This window comes from Hyperolius riggenbachi, chromosome 7 (genome assembly GCF_040937935.1).
Source record: "Hyperolius riggenbachi isolate aHypRig1 chromosome 7, aHypRig1.pri, whole genome shotgun sequence".
Classification (NCBI taxonomy): Eukaryota; Metazoa; Chordata; class Amphibia; order Anura; family Hyperoliidae; genus Hyperolius; species Hyperolius riggenbachi.
The window spans coordinates 204977124-204995706 of NC_090652.1; the positions used below are offsets into that span (position 1 = coordinate 204977124).

At 45.0% G+C, this 18583-nt stretch overlaps 1 protein-coding gene across 3 annotated transcripts in view; it reads left to right on the forward strand.

Moving 5' to 3' along the window:
• The window catches only part of NBEAL1 (neurobeachin like 1), a 290887-nt gene that overhangs the window by 213900 nt on the left and 58404 nt on the right, over positions 1 to 18583 (forward strand). For all 3 annotated transcript variants that reach the window (XM_068245018.1, XM_068245019.1, XM_068245020.1), the window contains 8 exons: positions 432 to 582; positions 705 to 833; positions 2443 to 2748; positions 4389 to 4538; positions 5991 to 6148; positions 6460 to 6584; positions 7593 to 7713; positions 18341 to 18489. In XM_068245018.1, coding sequence (XP_068101119.1) covers positions 432 to 582; positions 705 to 833; positions 2443 to 2748; positions 4389 to 4538; positions 5991 to 6148; positions 6460 to 6584; positions 7593 to 7713; positions 18341 to 18489 — 1289 coding nt within the window. The remainder of the gene's footprint in view (positions 1 to 431; positions 583 to 704; positions 834 to 2442; positions 2749 to 4388; positions 4539 to 5990; positions 6149 to 6459; positions 6585 to 7592; positions 7714 to 18340; positions 18490 to 18583) is intronic.

Genomic DNA, 18583 nt, shown 5'->3' on the forward strand with positions numbered 1-18583 from the left:
TGTCAGAATATGTTTGTGAAAAGTTAGATAGAAGCAGCTGTTTTTTTTAACTACAATGCTGTATAATACATCTGATTAAGTGTAGTCTCCATTCCATGGCCTGTTTTTCTTGGAATGTTCTTCCCACGAAAACTTACATGACAGGTTTCATGACGTGCATTATTTATAGCTGATTAAACATAAATTTATCTTTAGCATTAATTTGTCATATCTGTAAATTTACCAGCAAACATGAAGACTGAGGACAGCTGAGACAAGCCATTCAATATATATACTGTCCACAGATCAGATTTGAAGTAAGATCTCAATGTGGCCAGTTTCAGTGATAGATAAAGTAGTAGCTCTGTTAACTTCCTCTATAACAACTTGTATAAATATATATCACCATCTTACATTTTCGTTATTCATTCCTTCCTTTATTTTGTGCACAGCTTGCTGGAAAAAATGCCGGAATGGGCTGTAACCGAGAACAGAGACCCCAAATCTCAAATTCACGCTGAAAATGCTAATAGATTGTTGCTTATTGTACAAGACTTTCTGCAATCTGAAGGCAGTGTGAATACCTCCTTGTGGACAGAGAAGGTATTCTGAACAGACATTTTCCTTGTTTGGGGGGTGGGGTGGGGGGAGGTTGATAGTTTTATGTACTTCCGATGATTAGCTGTATTTCTGTAGATGAGCATTCTTTCTTTTTTTTTTTGCAGTTGTTAGAAGAGATTGTGACTCTCATGGACAGCCTTTCAGTGTGGTATCCCGCTGGACTCGAGTCCGAGACCCTTTCCCAAGTCGAGCTTCGTCTTCTGCTTGGCTTTATTGGCCAGGATAACCTACAGGTTGGTTTTGTACAAGCTTAAACAAATTATGTTTTAAGTTATTGACTTGAGTTGTGGAATAATTCAGTTTCAGGTGGAAATCTTGAGTTCTGAATGAAGCCAAATTGCTACCTTATTTCACGAAAGTTGAGAATATATCCCCAGTTTTTATGTCATTAACGGTAATTCAGTCTGCTTACATCATGCACCCATGTGTATCTACCTAATACTGAGGCAGATTAGATTAAGTCAGATTAAATCTGAGGCAGATTAGATTAAGTGCATCATAGTGGTGTAATGAAAATCATTGGTTCAAGATACATTACAGGAAGTAAAAAAAAGTATGTCCAAGATGGATCCACTGCTCGTGTTCAGCGATGGTTGTCCAGTTTATAACTCAGTAGCTCCTTGTGTTTTTTGCAGACTAGTTATCCTCCCTGTCCAAATGTGCTACTCACTGTCCTCAAATGAGTGTCTCCTCTCCTTCAGGTTGTAGCAGGAACTCATGTTCTGACCTGTAGAATTCCCTCCCTGTGTTATGCACACTTAGTAAGGGGTTGTATTGTCTTCCCAAAGTACAATTCTTTCTACTCATAAATAAACTTGGTTCACTTGTGGCAAAGTCAGTTAACCCTTCGCACACTCCCATGCAAATGCTCATACAGATGTTTACACTAAAATAAATCATCCAGGAACCACTGCTTTTTCTACAGCTAAGTTAAAGGGACTCCGAGCACCTCTCATGGGCATGCCTTTAAGACAGATGACTTCCAGCAAAGTAGTGCTATGACCCCTCTGGAGGAGCCTCTTGCAATGGCCATGCGTGTCACTTCCTCTTCCTGCTTCATCCAGTGATACACTTCTCTAACAAAAAAGACAGGGGTGACCCTAAAGTTATAACATAGTCAAGATGGCAGCCGCGATTTTTAAATTGAAATCAAACGAAAACTATTAACTGTAGAATGGCGATTCAGGAATCAAATGGAAGAGGAGAGCTACAGAAAGGTATGCATTTTTAAGTACTTTGCAGTACTGGTCGGAGTCTTAAAGGCATGAGAGGTGCTCGGAGTTCCTTTAAAAGCTGTGGCCTTGGTACAACATAATACATTCTCTTGTGTAGTCACCTACACTGCACAGAGGTACCCCAGTATTCGTAGGTGTCCTAACTCTGGCACTGTAACATGTATAATGCAAACATTGATTGCATCTAACCTATGTAAAGATTGTGAGGAGGAGGAGGGACATACTGTTATTTAGTAAGTCTTCCCACACAGTATAAGTTTTTTTCTACTTTATGCACACACTTAGTGTTGTTATCCTTTGAATGTGCAATTTATTTTTTGCATTTGGCATGTGCAACACACATCTTAATTGTGGCAAATCATGTGAATTACAGTCTTTCTTGGAGTAAGGTGACTGAGTGTGCCCCTTTAAAATCAAAAGCTAAGGATATTGATTTAGCTGTACTGACTAAAAAGATGGGAAATACCCCTCGAATCATATGAACTCAATCATATGTATTACTCAAGAAATCCATTTTATTTTATTTACTTCCGCTAGACACACAGTGTTCTAGAATGATGAATGAGAACATTCATAAACCTGTTTACTGACTTTTGTGCTTGCATAGGCATGTGCAATGGCTACAGCAAAGCTGAACACATTGTTGCAGACCAAGGTGATTGACAACCAAGAAGAAGCTTGCTTCCTCCTGGGGAAACTAGAGGGGATCCTCAGCAAGTCCATCCGAGAGAAGTCTGAAACTTATTCTTTCCTTGTCCCCATTTTGAGAACTTTGGTGTCTAAAATCTCTAAACTTCTCTTCATGAATCTCCATCTACCTTCCCTTCCCATTACAAATGGCGGCCCTTCCTTATTTGAAGACTTCCAAGAATACTGCAATTCTGAGGAATGGCGGATATTTATAGATAAATATGTAAGTCCCTTTTTCCATTTATAAGATGTTATAGATTTCTTTCCAGCTATTGCTGTATAATTTGTCTGACTGAAATTTAATTTCTTTTTACATCTGTAATATCTGCTGTATGAGAGAAGGTTCGTCCAGTCTGTGCTGATGAAAAATCGACATATGTTTGCAGTGGTCTCTTGTTGACAGAACAAGCAAGGCTTTCCTTTTGGAATAGTCAGTTTTCTGTGCAGATGTGTGCAGAAAGTATAGAGCTGGCAGGAGAATTAAGGTGGCCATACAATAATAGATGGCCACCAGACTCGAGCATCAGGTCGGTCCCTTGATTTGATCTGAGTGGGATAGAATCCTTCCACACACTGTACTGAAATCTATTGAAAATGTGTGAAACCGTGCAACCGGGTCCCCAGGTCTTCCCTATCTATGTGGATAGGGGGAGGAGTTAGAAATTCATAGACTACTGTTCAGTTCAGCCAAGCTGCATCTTACATTAGCACAGGAAGTCAGCATTTTAAATCTAACAGTGGTGTTGTGGATAGCATTCTCACCTCACAGTGCTAGAGTCTCTGGATCAGTTGTTGGTCTGGACATTATCTGTGTGAAGTTTTTGTTTTCTCCTCAGAGATGCTCAGTGAGATGCTAATAATTCCAACTGGCTGAATACAACTTCAGGGATCCTCATAAGCCTTCAGAATTACTCGCTCACACCTGCGCAGTACAGAGCTGCCAGTCTTCGGAAGCACTTGGGAGTCTTCCGAGGCATACAGGAGGTGACAAATTTGAACTGGGGAGAGTGCTGGAATGCAGGGAATGTGAGAGAAATGGAAGGTTCTGTTCCCCAACCCTGTCCTCAAGGCCCTCCAACAGTGCATGTTTTGTGGAAATCCACAGAGGTAATCAGCTCTGCTGCAACACTATTACCTCACCTGTGCATGTTTGTGTTTTCTGCAAAACCTGTACTGTTGGTGGGCCTTGAGGACAGGGCTGGGGAAGCTCCATAGGATTCAGAGCCTTTCCTCTCCATAGGTAAGTATGTGACTTTTCTTAAATTTCGCTACAGAAGGGGTGACTGTTTACCCAGATTCTGCAAAATGAAAGCTGTTTCTGGAAATGAAAGAAACATAGATCAAGCAATGTAGCTAATTTTAGACTACTGTGCTGTTTCAGTAATGCATAAATATATATAAATATAGGGCCTGATTCACAAAGCGGTGCTAACAGTTAGCACGCTGATGAAAAGCCCTTTATCACGCCTAAACTCAGTTTAAGCATGATAAGTTTAGGCGTGATAAGTTTAGGTGTGATAAGTTTAAGCACCAACTGGGTTAGCAACGCAGTGCACAGCTGATCAAACATTTTGCGCTAGCAAAGTCTGGTGCACTTCGCATAGAGTTTAATGGCGCTGCTTTGCGTGCGGGACTTTGCGCGCGACCTAAACTTATCATGCCTAAACTTATCACGCCTAAACTGGCTTTTCACCAGCGTGGTGCAATGGTTATCACGCCTAAAGTCTCTAACTGGGTAGGCACCGCTTTGTGAATCGAGCCCATTGAATGCACATGAATTGTGAGCCCATGTTGTTTGTAGCTGTTGCATATCTCGAAGAATAATAATAGAACTATAATATGATTTGTGTGTGGTTTCCACAGATTATTCTATACATGAAACAATATGAAGCAAATACATTTAGCAAAAGCCATGAGCAGATGGCATTGTACTGGAAGGAGTGTCATGAGGCACACATGGTGAATATGCACAAACGTGATAGAGAACGTGGTGAAAGCAAGCTGAAATTCCAGGTAACCTCACCAATATTTTCTCCTACCCGTCAATACTAATAATGCAAAAAATGCCACAGCAATGAAAATATGGCGCTTGTAGCAAATGCTGAGAGAATTTCAGCGCCTGCAAGCACGGGATACACCAAAAGTGTCATAGAGCTACAAGACAATGTTTCAGTTATTAATATTTTTGATTTAGCACCATCATGTTCTGTGACACTGTACAGCAGAAATGCCATGCAAGTGGTATTGTTTCAAAGGAGTTAAATATGGCAGCCACCATATGCCTCTCATGTTCACTTTAAACTGATCATTTATGCAAGCGGTTAGAGACCGAAGATACAGTTTGAATGTGGCTATGGTAATTTGTGATGAAATTCACAATCATTTAGCTATTTTTGAACCTTTAAAGCACCAAGTAAATTTGCATCCTTTGAAGAAACTATCGGCATGTTAAAAGAGACAGACCTTTCTTACTGTGTGTTTTCTGCTGTAGCTGCAGAAAAGTGACCAGGACCCCTGGAAAACCAGCAATAAGTCAACTTGCAGGCCTGGATTTACATCACAGGAGCCTATAGGCACAGATGTCTGACACCATAGACTTCTCCCTCCATATACCTACAAACACCCACTAAACCACACCGCAAGTGTACTGGTTGGCCCAGCTGTGACTTCTCCCTTAGTTCCCTTGCACGTCGTAGCTACAGGTGCTCCTTAGTATAAGGTAGCCGGAGGTTCCCTTGGTATTAAGTAACTGAAGGGTAATCTGATCAGTGGAATGCCAAGACTCGGGTGACAAACCTCACATATACACTCCGCTTGGGACTCTGCATAGGTAAGGTGGGAGGGAGGCGCTCAGGGAGGGAAGTGAGCCGCCTTTCTATCATCAGGCGCCTCTAGGCACGTGCCTTATGGTAAATCCGGCCTTAAATATAAGTGTTCCTGGCGAATAATTAAAAGGGCCCTAACCTAAAACAAAACAAAATTTGGACTTACCTGGGGTTTCTTCATCCCCCCCAATCCCCCCCCCCCCCCCCGTAGCCCGCGAGGTCCCCTGGCATCCTCTTGTGCTCTTCCATGGTCTTGCAGGCAGCTCCGGTAAATTGGTGAAGTCGTGCATGTGCGCCCCCACCGTGTCATCACACCGGCCGCCAAAAGCGTCCTGTGCATGCACGGTTGTCTTAAGACTGCGTATGCGCAGAATGCTTATGGTGACCAGCGTAATGACGCAACAGGCGCGAGTTGGGGGATTGCATGCACATCACCGTAGCCGTCTGTGTAACCAAGGAAGAGCAGAAGAGGATGGTGGGGGACTTCGCTGGAGTAAGCCCCAGGTACGTACAAATGTCTTAGCACTGTTGTTACATAATCATAATTTGAGAATATTTCTAACATGGTGTTATATTTTAACACTTGAGCAAACTAGCTTAAGAATTTAGATGTGAATATTTATGCAATTGTTTCATTCAGGAATTTTTTCTGGAGCCCTTTAACCGAAAAGCACGTCAGGAGAACTTGCGTTACAACAGTATGTTGAAACAAATCAACAGTCAATACACAGCAACTTTAAGACAGTGGAAAGCTGCACAAAGATATCTTACTTGTGAACGCGGCCCTTGGGCAGAAAGGTCAGTTTTACGTCATGTGACAGATGGGGCCTGAGGATTGCAGAGTTATGAATAAATCTCACACTGCTTGGTCTATAGGATATTGACAGCAGCATCAGCCTAAATGATACTGAGATTCTGGAGTCATCTGATAATGTGCTGACTATTTTTTTTTTTTTGGGGGGGGGGGGGGGGGGGGAGTGGTCCATGAAGGAAATATACCCTTTTTCAGAAAATGTGATTTATATTGTTAATTTCTGCAGATTATTATTATGTGATTGTAATTGTTTATTAATAATAATAAATATTGTTACTATAATCTCTTTTGAAAGGAAAGAGAATTGGGAACACTGGAAACTGTCCAATGTTGAAAATTACTCACGCATGAGACTCAAACTGGTGCAAAACAACAATTTTGATCCTCATTCTGAAGCAAGTAACTTGCGAGATAACCTGGGTGAGCACATAATAGGCAACTAAGTATATGCTTTAGTAGTAAGTTAAAATATAAAAATTGAGAATTGTTGTTGGCATGCCTGAATTACAGGATAATCAACTTTAGCCTTTACTCCAGGTCCAGCAATAGAGCTCCTCCATTTAAAGAATACATTTGCTGAAAAAATCCAGTGCTGATTTACTTACCTGGGCCTTCCTCCAGCCCCTAGAAGCCTCTTTGTGTCCTTTGCCGCAGTTTCGCCATCAGCCACTCTTTTGGTGTTCCCTCTGTAGCAGCCACCAACCCGGCTGGGTCAGTGGTTTTTGCGCATGTGTGCGCAACTTGCGCTCTTGCTTCCATGGGTGGGAGCATTCCGCACAGGTGCAAGGCTACTGCGCCTGTTCATAATGCTCCCGGAAACGGGAGCGGTGCATGTGCAGAAGACACCAACCCAGCCTTTTATTTGTCTTTTTTAAGAGGAGGTGTTTCTCAGGCCAGGCATACTCCCTCCCTTCCCTGTCAGGGGAAGGGAGTTAAAGATGTGTGAAGGTGGGCTGTAATTTTTGCTTTCTCCCATTGTGCCATATTGTGGGAATGATCTAGACCTCCAAGGACTGATGATAGCAATTGGTCGAGTGACTTCACTGGTTAAATTTAATGTAGAAAAACAGTTCAATAAAATAAATAAAGCCATTTTTAAAATGGTGACTTTTGCTGTTCGGCTTCACTGAGTGAGGTGTGGAATTCCCTGCCAGTTAGCGTAAGGACAGTGTTATGATGTTATGACATTTTACTTGATGCACTTTCATTTTTTCCCCACTGTATATCAGAAAGATGTCCTGACTCTATTTATGCTTTCAGGATGTTTAATTCTGCCGATTGTTTGGCCAGTGTGTACTTTAAATCAGAACTTTACTGATCATAACTTGCCTGTATATAATATTGCTTAGTAGTAATCAACTTATAGCAGGGCAGTAAACCACAACCCACTTATATTGTGACTCAAAATCTGTTATCTTTGCTTTCTAGGTGTTCAACAAACAGAGCCATCTAGTGAATCATTACTCCTGGAGGCCGTGAAACAAGTGAAAGTGAGCGACCTGGGCGATGATGGACTTGAGCTTCCTGAGGAGGAGAACACAGTTCCAGTGTATGTTCAAGTACATAATTTATCCAAAATGTAGCAACACAGTAAAGGCAGATAACATGTTTCACAAGGTTACCAACTTCCCTAGGTCAATACGCCAGTGTTGCTGCATGTATTGACCTAGGGAAGTTTGCCTCATACTTTGTTACGTTGTTGTTGGTGCCTCCTATGATTTTATTCGTTTTTGCCCACCTTGGTTGTAGGTTAGATTATTACCCTTCCCAATATCCTCTGGAGTATGACAACATGAGTACCCAAATGTATTTGGGTTTAAGGAACAAGGAAGTAGACCATTGCAGTGGGTACAAATTAGCTGGTACAAAGGTTGTACAAAGAGACCAACTATGCAAAATTATAAAGTTTAGTATAAAGAAATCGAGTGGTGACTCGTGGATGGTCTCAGCCAAGCACTGTCATGCACTACGTAATTGGCCGCCTCCTCCCTCCACTGCAATAGAACTCACTAGTCTATAAGCTGATGATTCATCTGTACAGGATTTGGCCCTGCAAGCAACAGTAGTTGCTCCATTGTATGCATCTTATAGTGAACCCGAGGTGAAAGAAAAAAGATGAGATAAACAGTTGTATTTATACTCCTACTCCTAGAAATGCATCTGGCCTTGAGCGCTGGAAAGTACAAATCCGGCCCTGTATGCTACATTATACAATACACTGTCTGTGAGTAACCAAAGCGTTCAAAAGGTTGATAAATGTACTCTATAACCAGCAAAAATAATTAATGCAAAATAGTCACTGTGCCTAAATAGTACCAAAATATTTCACTAAATGGTATAGTTCATAAAAGTGAACCTCTGGACTAAAAATCTACTCAGCAGAACTGAGTAGTTTCGCAGCATCAGAACTTTGTTTTTCTTACCAAAGCATCATTTTTAGCTGCATTTTTAACCAAGCTCCACCCATCAAAGAAAAAAAGCCCTGGCTTTTTTTCCCTGATGCTGTGCAGAGCATGATGGGATTTTCCTATGTTGTTGTTCACGTTGCCTAGCAACTGGGAGAGGTGCTCAGGACACCGGACAGTTGGAACTGTGTCTCATGCTCCCTGTCAACTCCTTTCAACCAAAAAGATGGCTGTCATCATGAAATCAAACATTTGCCTGTTCTTTTAAAACAGTGTGGGTAAGAGATTATATTACCTATCTACTTTAACCACTTGAGGACCGTAGGCTTTACCCCCCTTAAGGACCAGACCCTTTTTTTCCATTCAGACCACTGCAGCTTTCACGGTTTATTGCTCGCTCATACAACCTACCACCTAAATGAATTTTTGCTCCTTTTCTTGTCACTAATAAAGCTTTCTTTTGGTGCTATTTGATTGCTGCTGCGATTTTTACTTTTTATTATATTCATCAAAAAAGACATGAATTTTGTCAAAAAAATGATTTTTTTTTTTTACTTTCTGTGCTGACATTTTTCAAATAAAGTAAAATTTCTGTATACATGCAGCACGAAAAATGTGGACAAACATGTTTTTGATTAAAAAAAAACCCATTCAGCCTATATTTAGTGGTTTGGGTAAAAGTTATAGCGTTTACAAACTATGGTGCAAAAAGTGAATTTTCCCATTTTCAAGCATCTCTGACTATTCTGACCACCTGTCATGTTTCATGAGGGGCTAAAATTCCAGGATGGTATAAATACCCCCCAAATGACCCCATTTTGGAAAGAAGACATCCCAAAGTATTCACTGAGAGGCATAGTGAGTTCATAGAAGATATTATTTTTTGTCACAAGTTAAAAAAAAAAAGTTTCCATTTCTTCTAACTTGCGACAAAAAAAAATGAAACCTGCCACGGACTCACCATGCCCCTCTCTGAATACCTTGAAGTGTCTACTTTCCAAAATGGGGTCATTTGTGGGGTGTGTTTACTGTCCTGACATTTTGGGGGGTGCTAAATTGTAAGCACCCCTGTAAAGCCTAAAGGTGCTCATTGGACTCTGGGCCCCTTAGCGTAGTTAGGCTGCAAAAAAGTGCCACACATGTGGTATTGCCGTACTCAGTAGAAGTAGTAGAATGTGTTTTGGGGTGTATTTTTACACATAACGATGCTGGGTGGAAGAAATATCTCTGTAAATGACAATTTTTTGATTGTCCATTTACAGAGATATTTCTCCCACCCAGCATGAGTATGTGTAAAAATACACCCCAAAACACATTGCACTACTTCTCCCGAGTACGGCGATACCACATGTGTGGCACTTTTTTGCACCCTAACTGCGCTAAGGGGCCCAAAGTCCAATGAATACTTTTAGGATTTCACAGGTCATTTTGCGACATTTGGTTTCAAGACTACTCCTCACGGTTTAGGGCCCCTAAAATGCCAGGGCAGTATAGGAACCCCACAAATGACCCCATTTTAGAAAGAAGACACCCCAAGGTATTCAGTTAGGACTATGGTGAGTTCATAGAAGATTTTATTTTTTGTCACAAGTTAGCGGAAAGTGACACTTTGTGAAAAAAAAACAATACAAATCAATTTCCGCTAACTATACTGCCCTGGCATTTTAGGGGCCCTAAACCATGAGGAGTAGTCTGGAAACCAAATGCCGCAAAATGGCCCTTGAAATCCTACAGGTACTCATTGGACTTTGGGCCCCTTAGCGCAGTTAGGGTGCAAAAAAGTGCCACACATGTGGTATCGCCGTACTCGGGAGAAGTAGTACAATGTGTTTTGGGGTGTATTTTTACACATACCCATGCTGGGTGGGAGAAATATCTCTGTAAATGGACAATTGTGTGTAAAAAAAATCAAAAGATTGTCATTTACAGAGGTATTCCTCCCACCCAGCATGGGTATGTGTAAAAAATACACCCCAAAACATATTGTGTCATTTGTGGAGTCTGTCCTGGCATTTTAGGGTCTCTACAATCATTACATGTATGGGCCAGTATTAGGAGTTTCTGCTATACTCCTTATATTGGGTATACGGGTAATGCACTCTGGGCTGAAAGGAAAAATGAACGGCAAACATACCTTGCTCCACATCAATGGCAGATCTTCCTCCACATCAATGGCAGTGATAACCTCAGGAGAGAGACACCCTGTGCCACCCTGCACTCAGGGTGAGCCACCAACTTTTGTGACTGGGCCTCAGAACTTTAGTATACAGCATTATGCCTGTAGTATACAGCAATATGCCTGCCAATAGAGATGACTCTGTGTGGCATTAAAGTATCATCATAGGCCCAAAGTAAATCACATATAAATCGGGGGTGTCCACACTCAAGGGAAATTCAAACATGCCGTCTTACAGGGTTGCCAACCGTCCGTATAAATACGGACAGTCCGTACTTTTGACCCCAAAAAGCTGCTGTCCGTTCCTGTCCGTATCTGCTAGCAGCTATCCGTCTAATTACAGCGATCGTGGCTATCTGCGCATGCCCGCTTCGCTGTACACGGACTGCTAAGGCGGCTAAGTTTCTACTCTCTGTCCCTGGGCCGACCCCCTCCCTTCCTTCCTTCGTGGCTCCGGGCTCCCTCCAATAAAAAGAATGTCCAGCGCCTCTCTCCTGCCAATTAAAAGAGAGAGGCAGCTGGGCCCGCCCACATATCTCCATCCAGCGGCAGCTACAGGAAAGTGAGTAAGCAGTGCACCACGTGGGACCGAAGGAACTCAAAGTAGATCCACTCCTCTGGGAGTAAGTGGCGGGGATGAGCGGAGCCAAGTTAAAAGTTTGCAAACTTTGTTGAACTGTGCTGAACGTTTTTTCCCTAGTGCTGGTCATAGATGTGCATTAAAAGCAGAGAAATTCTTGTATGCTTAGTCCTATCTCGCTAGCTGTGTAATTTACATGATGTCATGATGATGCCCTGTCCTGCATTGTTCTATCTGCATGACTTCTTCTGTCTCCAGAGTCAATCCTTAAGTCCATAGAGCTCCTTACCCACATAATGTCAGCCCAGGGTGTCTGTTATGTGTCGGCTTACTATGCCGGCACTTTACTGCAGGTCAGATCGCTTACAGCCAGGGATCCCTGACTTATCTCCTGTGTAATAATAGAGCCATGTGACTGTGCAGAGAGCTGTCAGGGCCGAGATGTGGTGTAACGTTCAGGACATGTGAGGTTTCCATGCTGGTGATGTCACTGGCTGCCTGACTCCAGAGTCCAGACGAGGAGTCAGAGGCAGTGGGCAGGCAGATTCATCCTGCACTATCGACACCCCCAACTTTATCCCCCTGCTACTGCTGGCCATAAGCTGTACAGCCACAGGTGAGAAATGGTCTTTATGTGCCCCCTGCACCTTGTGATCTCTATGGGAGAGTGAGTGGTGGCGGGAGGGGGATGTGTGCGTCTCAGTTTACCCCTATGTGCACTATGGAGGGGAAGCGTGATCTCTATGTGCCCCTGGCAGCCCCCTGTACTATATAGAGGGGCAGTGTGATCTCAGTGTGCCCCTGCAGGAACATCATAGGGTGTGAAGAAATGATGATGATGCTGCTGAGCTCTGCAGAGAGGAAATGACTTCTGATTAGTAAATAAAACACTGTATCCATATTGCTTGTGCAACAAGCAGCATTGTGTGTGGCAGACCTCTGCAGGTCAGCACTGTGTGTGACAGACCTCTGCGGGGCAGCACTGTGTGTGCCAGACCTCTGCGGGGCAGCACTGTGTGTGACAGACCTCTGCGGGGCAGCACTGTGTGTGACAGACCTCTGCGGGGCAGCACTGTGTGTGACAGACCTCTGCGGGGCAGCACTGTGTGTGACAGACCTCTGCGGGGCAGCACTGTGTGTGACAGACCTCTGCAGGGCAGCACTGTGTGTGACAGACCTCTGCGGGGCAGCACTGTGTGTGACAGACCTCTGTGGGGCAGCACTGTGTGTGACAGACCTCTGCGGGGCAGCACTGTGTGTGACAGACCTCTGCGGGGCAGCACTGTTTGTGACAGACCTCTGCAGGGCAGCACTGTGTGTGACAGACCTCTGCGGGGAAGCACTGTGTGTGACAGACCTCTGCGGGGCGGCACTGTGTGTGACAGACCTCTGAGGGGCGGCACTGTGTGTGGCAGACCTCTGCGGGGCAGCACTGTGTGTGGCAGACCTCTGCGGGGCAGCACTGTGTGTGACAGACCTCTGCGGGGCAGCACTGTGTGTGGCAGACCTCTGCGGGGCAGCACTGTGTGTGGCAGACCTCTGCGGGGCAGCACTGTGTGTGGCACTGGCAGGCTTCTGCGGGGCAGCAGCGTGTGTGGCACTGGCAGGCTTCTGCGGGGCAGCATTGTGTGCCAGTTTAGTAGGACTGTTTCAGATGAGCCTTATGCAGAAATCACCTGCTTTAGCTATGTTTCTCTCCTCCCAAAATTTACAAGAAGTTTCCTAAAAAGCCTGCTACTGACCCTGCCCCCTGACTCCACCCCCTGTCCGTCCAAACCTAGGGGTGTCCAGATTTTTTGACCATTTTGTCCAGGAAAAATAAGAAATTGGGTTGGCAACCCTGCCGTCTTATATCGCCAACCCAGGTCAGATCAGCAATATCAAGCATGGAAACCGATCCTTCTTCCAACTTTTATGCTTACCTGTTTGTTTGGTTTTCAAGCTTACCTCTCCTCCCCCTGGGACAATGTACGAAAGACCACTGAGTGTGTGCCTACTCCTGTGTCTGGAGTTCCTTAGGTTCTAATAGTGTACCTGCTCGTGGTACCTCTCAAAGCACTACCCTAGGCATAGGCCAGGCTGGTCAGGACATTTGGGACAATAAAAACTGGTGTCATTCCTTCTTCTAGCACTGCTGCAGACACGACAACGTTTTCTTCGGATGCGTTGACCTGGGGTACTCGGAATCTGATAGGCGTAATGCCTTCCATGCAGTCGGCTTATATATTCGTGGACGACAAGGGGCTTTTCAATGACCTCAGTTGCCCGTTGAATTTGGACTGTCGTGTGAATGGTGGACAGAAAGTAAACGTCCCTCTTGTCCCTCCATTTCACCATGAGCAGGTCGTCAGTACGCAAGGCGGCCCTCTGCCCCCGTTCAAGTCTGGTGGTAACGAGCCATTGGGGGAAGCCCTGGCAACTAGGCCGCGCAGTGCTACAGCATCGGATTTCTTCTAACTTTAAGTACTGATAGAGGGCCACACTTGTGTAACAGTTGTCCACATAAAGATGGTACCCCTTCTGGAACAAGGGTGACACCAAGTCCCACACAACCTTTCCACTGCTCCCCAGGTAGTCAGGGCATCCGACCGGCTCCAATTTTGAGTCTTTTTCCTCCATAGACCCTAAAACAACATGTATAGCCTGTGGCCCTTTCACAGAGCTTATACAGTTTCACCCCATACCGGGCGCGCTTGCTTGGGATGTACTGTTTGGTGTCAAGGCGCCCGGTAAAGCGTAAGAGGGACTCGTCTACGCAGATGTTCTGTTCAGGGGTATAAGCATCTGCAAATGTTGATGACAGGTGGTCTATGAGGGGCCGAATTTTGTGGAGCCGGTCATAAGCAGGGTGGCCCTTTTCATGACCGGTTTTGTCGTCGTTGAAGTGCAGGAAGCACAGGATGTACTCAAATCGTGTCCTGGACATGGCAGCAGGGTACAAGGGAACATGATGTACTGGGTTCGTAGACCAATATGACCGCAATACATTCTGTTTCATTAGTCCCAAGTGAAGGATAAGGGCCAAAAAGATTTTAATGTCGGAAACTTGGACTGGTTTCCACCGGAAAGGCTGGGCATAGCTGCTCTCCGGGTGCTCGGTGATGAATTGTGTGGCTTTACGGTTGGTCTCAACCACAATTAAGTCCAAGAGAACCTGGGTGATGAACAGCTGCAAAAAGTCTAGGGCCGTTCCTAGATGAGCTGTCGCCACCTGGACTCCAGACTGGGCGGTGAAAGGGGGCGCTACGGGTGTGGCGGAATCAGGGGATTGCCAATCTGGATGTGCCAGCACCTCTGGGAGTCTATAGGTACTACGCGCCGTCTTCTTCTTGGTGGCTGCGACGGGGGTACTACTGCACGTGCCACCGTACCAGTTTCAACTTCCATGCTGGCGCTCACCACTTCACCAGGGTCTACGGAAGTACTGGTACTAAGTCCAGGAGATGCTGCGCTGCTGGTGCCTGCCTCACCAAGAAAACTCTCATCAGCGCTAGCACTACCCTGCTGCCCTTGAGGCGGATCCTGCGCCACCTGCGGTCTAACGACATGAGGTCTGGTACGCCTGGCTCTAGCCGGGACCAAAACCTCGTCATCACTTTCGGTCAGAGAACCACTGCTTTCCACAGGTTCAAATTCGGACCCGGATGATTCGTCGGATGAGTCTTCCCAAACGCTCTCATCCGACTGGTCCATGTACCTGTATACCTCCTCATCGGAAATCCCCCTTCTTGCCAATGTGGACTGCTAAATGTATGGGGTTTTCCTCCGAGACTACCCAGAAAAAAAGAGCACCTACCTAGCAAAAGGGAGTATTTGAGCGATATTGGGAGTGGTGGGGAGTGGGGTCTCAGAGGCAATCAAACAATCACGGGACAATCAAATACAATTGCAGCACAATCGAATCTAATCACAGCACAAGCAAATCTGATGCACTCAGAAGGTGGTGGTTGGAGGTGGGGGGCGGGGGGGGGGGGGGTTGGGGGTGGCGGGAAGTGGGGTCTCAGAGGCAATCAAACAATCACGGGACAATCAAAGCAGATCACGGGACAATCAAATACAATTACAGCACAATCGAATCCAATCACCGCACAATCAAATCTGATGCACTCGGAAGGTGATGGGGTGTGGGGGTGGGGGTTGGTGGGAAGTGGGGTCTCAGAGGCAATCAAACTATCACGGGACAATCGAAGCCGATCACGGGACATTCAAATACAATTACAGCACAATCGAATCCAATCACAGAACAAGCAAATCTGATGCACTTGGAAGGTGGTGGTTGGTGGTGGTTGGAGGTGGTGGGGGGGAGGGTGGGGTTGGGGGTGGCGGAAGTGGGGTCTCAGAGGCAATCAAACAATCACGGGACAATCGAATACAATTGCAGCACAATCGAATCTAATCACAGCACAAGCAAATCTGATGCACTCAGAAGGTGGTGGTTGGAGGTGGGGGGCGGGGGGGGGGGGGGGGTTGGGGGTGGCGGGAAGTGGGGTCTCAGAGGCAATCAAACAATCACGGGACAATCAAAGCAGATCACGGGACAATCAAATACAATTACAGCACAATCGAATCCAATCACCGCACAATCAAATCTGATGCACTCGGAAGGTGATGGGGGGTGGTGGTGGGGTGGAGGTGTAGTGGGACGTGGGGTCTCAGAGGCAATCAAACAATCACGGGACAATCGAAGCAGATCACGGGACAATCAAATACAATTGCAGCACAATCGAATACAATCGCAGCACAATCGAATACAATCACAGCACAGTCAAATACAATGCACTCGGACGGCGATTGGGGGGGAGGAGTCTGAGGGCGATTTGAGGGGGTGGGGGGTTGATCAGGAGCCCGCACGGGGCAGACTGAGTCCTGATCTGATGAGAGGCAGACACAGGGGGGTTACTGATCGAAGATCAGTTAGTGATTGCTGGGGAGGACAGATGTAAACAATGCGCAGGTCATGTAATCAGGAGGGGGGTATGAGGGCAATCGAGGGTCTGGGCAGGTGATCGGTTGCCCCCGCGGGGCAGTTAGGGTCTGCTCTGATAGGTGGGGGTGCTGAGGGGTGATGGACAGGTGATAGACAGGTGATCAGAGGGGGATCAGGGGTAAGGTAGCTGTATACAGATGTATACAGTATACAGGGTGGTAGTCTGGGATGGGGTCTGGGGGTGATCTAAAGGTAGGGGGTGGGGATCAGGGGTGATTAGGAGGCAGTTAGGGACCTAAGCTAAGGGATAGCGTTGATAGTTAGTGGCAGGTGGGGGGGGGTTTAGAGGGGTGCAAGAGTGCTGGCAGGGGTCTGCTGGGGTGATCAGGGAGGGTCTGAAGGCTGGGGTGGGAGATCAGGGGGGCTGTGGGCAAAAAAAAGCACTGTTGTGTATACTCACGGAATGCTTCCTCCTCGCTGGTGGTCTCTGGAACAATGAGACCACGAGGCGAGGAGGAAGCATGTATAAGGCACTTTGTTTACCTAACAAAGTGCCTTATAAGCGTTTGATAGGCGGAATTTTATATTCCTCCACTCGCCGGCGCTGCTAATTGGCCGGCGAGCTGGAGGCTAAATTGCCGGCTATCGATCCCCGGTGGAGGATCGCGTCACGGATGACGCGATCGCTCCGCCCATGCCCATACAAGGACCGCCGCCATTTGTACATGCGGCGGTCCTTGCGGGATCCACTTCCCGGCCGCCATTTGTACATGCGGCGGTCAGGAAGTGGTTAATTAACATAACTAATGTAACTTAATGACAGTATGTTTGCTTAGGCTGGAGTTCCTCTTTAATGACCTCAATACTCATCTAAGGATAAATAAGTTTTCCCCATAGAATATATTTTCCAGATTCAAATTGATGTAACAAATATCACACCTGACATATTTAACAATTAGCACCTGCTTTTTCTGAGACTCAGTTCTCTAGGGGTCCAGTCATTGTATACACTTTATTGTGGTTCCTGGCTACCAGATTTAATTATAAGTGCAGAGGTAACCTTTATCAAGAGGGCCCAGTGTGATAATGCATATCCTATCAGTTATGAGTGCACATACCAGAGCAACCTCTTGCAACATGTTTTCTGTTTGAACTTGATAGATGAATGTCTTTTTTTTTTTAACCCAGCAGCATGGTTGAGGGCTAATTAAAGAATGCTGCTAAAGGTGGCCACTAGTGATCCAATCTTTTTCAACCAATTGTACCAAATCTATGCAGTATAAGGGTAAATTGAGTGACTATATTGAATGGATAATATAGGGAGTGCCCTTATATTACATAGAAATGGTAAGGTTGGATGAAAAAGATTGGATCATTAGTGGCCACCTTAACAGTGTCCAGGTTGCAGCAACCACCCTCCAGCTCATATGTGTGTATTATTATTATTGATTTATACAATGCAAACATATTCTGTGGCACTGTACAAAGTAAGAAAACAAGCATGGTGTACATAATAATACAGACAATGATATACATCAAATATGGACAGTGGTACAAAATGCAGAATTGGTGATTACAATGACAAATGTAACATGATAAATGAAATGTATAACACAGTGCAAGCTATGAAATGAAAATCAAATATAAAATCCTAAGACTCAAAAGGGTGAGAGAGCCCTAGCCTTGCGAGCTTACAATCTAAAGGAATGGAGGAAACAGGTGGGGAAGTTTTCAGTATATACACAGGCAGAGTGTGTTTAGGTTATCTAGTAGAGTACAACTTGTCGAGAGGTCGAAGAGGGAATGGCCTGATTTTGCACAAATACTTGTTGGAAAAAGCGAGTTTTGTCTATGGGCTGTGTTGCCACACAATTCTGCACTGAACTATAAAGGTTACTGTGGAGAAACATTTCGGAGAATGGTTAGATGCCTGGTTTAACTGCCTCATTACCACTGCCAGACAACTTGCAAATGCCTAGAACACTGATGTGTGCAGTTTTCCAGGTATTTGCATAACCTCCCATGAAAAAAAAGCCTAATGTATATCAGCATGGAATGTACTGACCTGAAATATATCTCTTCTTGTAGAAATGAGAAAGAAGAACTGAGTCAGAAGGAGAAAACAGTGTTGTCGGAAGAGTGTGAGCTGATCACTATAATGGATGTGATTGCAGGTCGATTGGAAATCACCACTCAGCATATATACTTCTTTGATGGCAGCACTGAGAAAGAAGAAGGTATAAAGATTGTTTCTTCATTATCTATGTTTATGCATATTATATGCACGATTCAAGGATACTGAAAATTGTGTATGAATTGTTATGTGTAAAC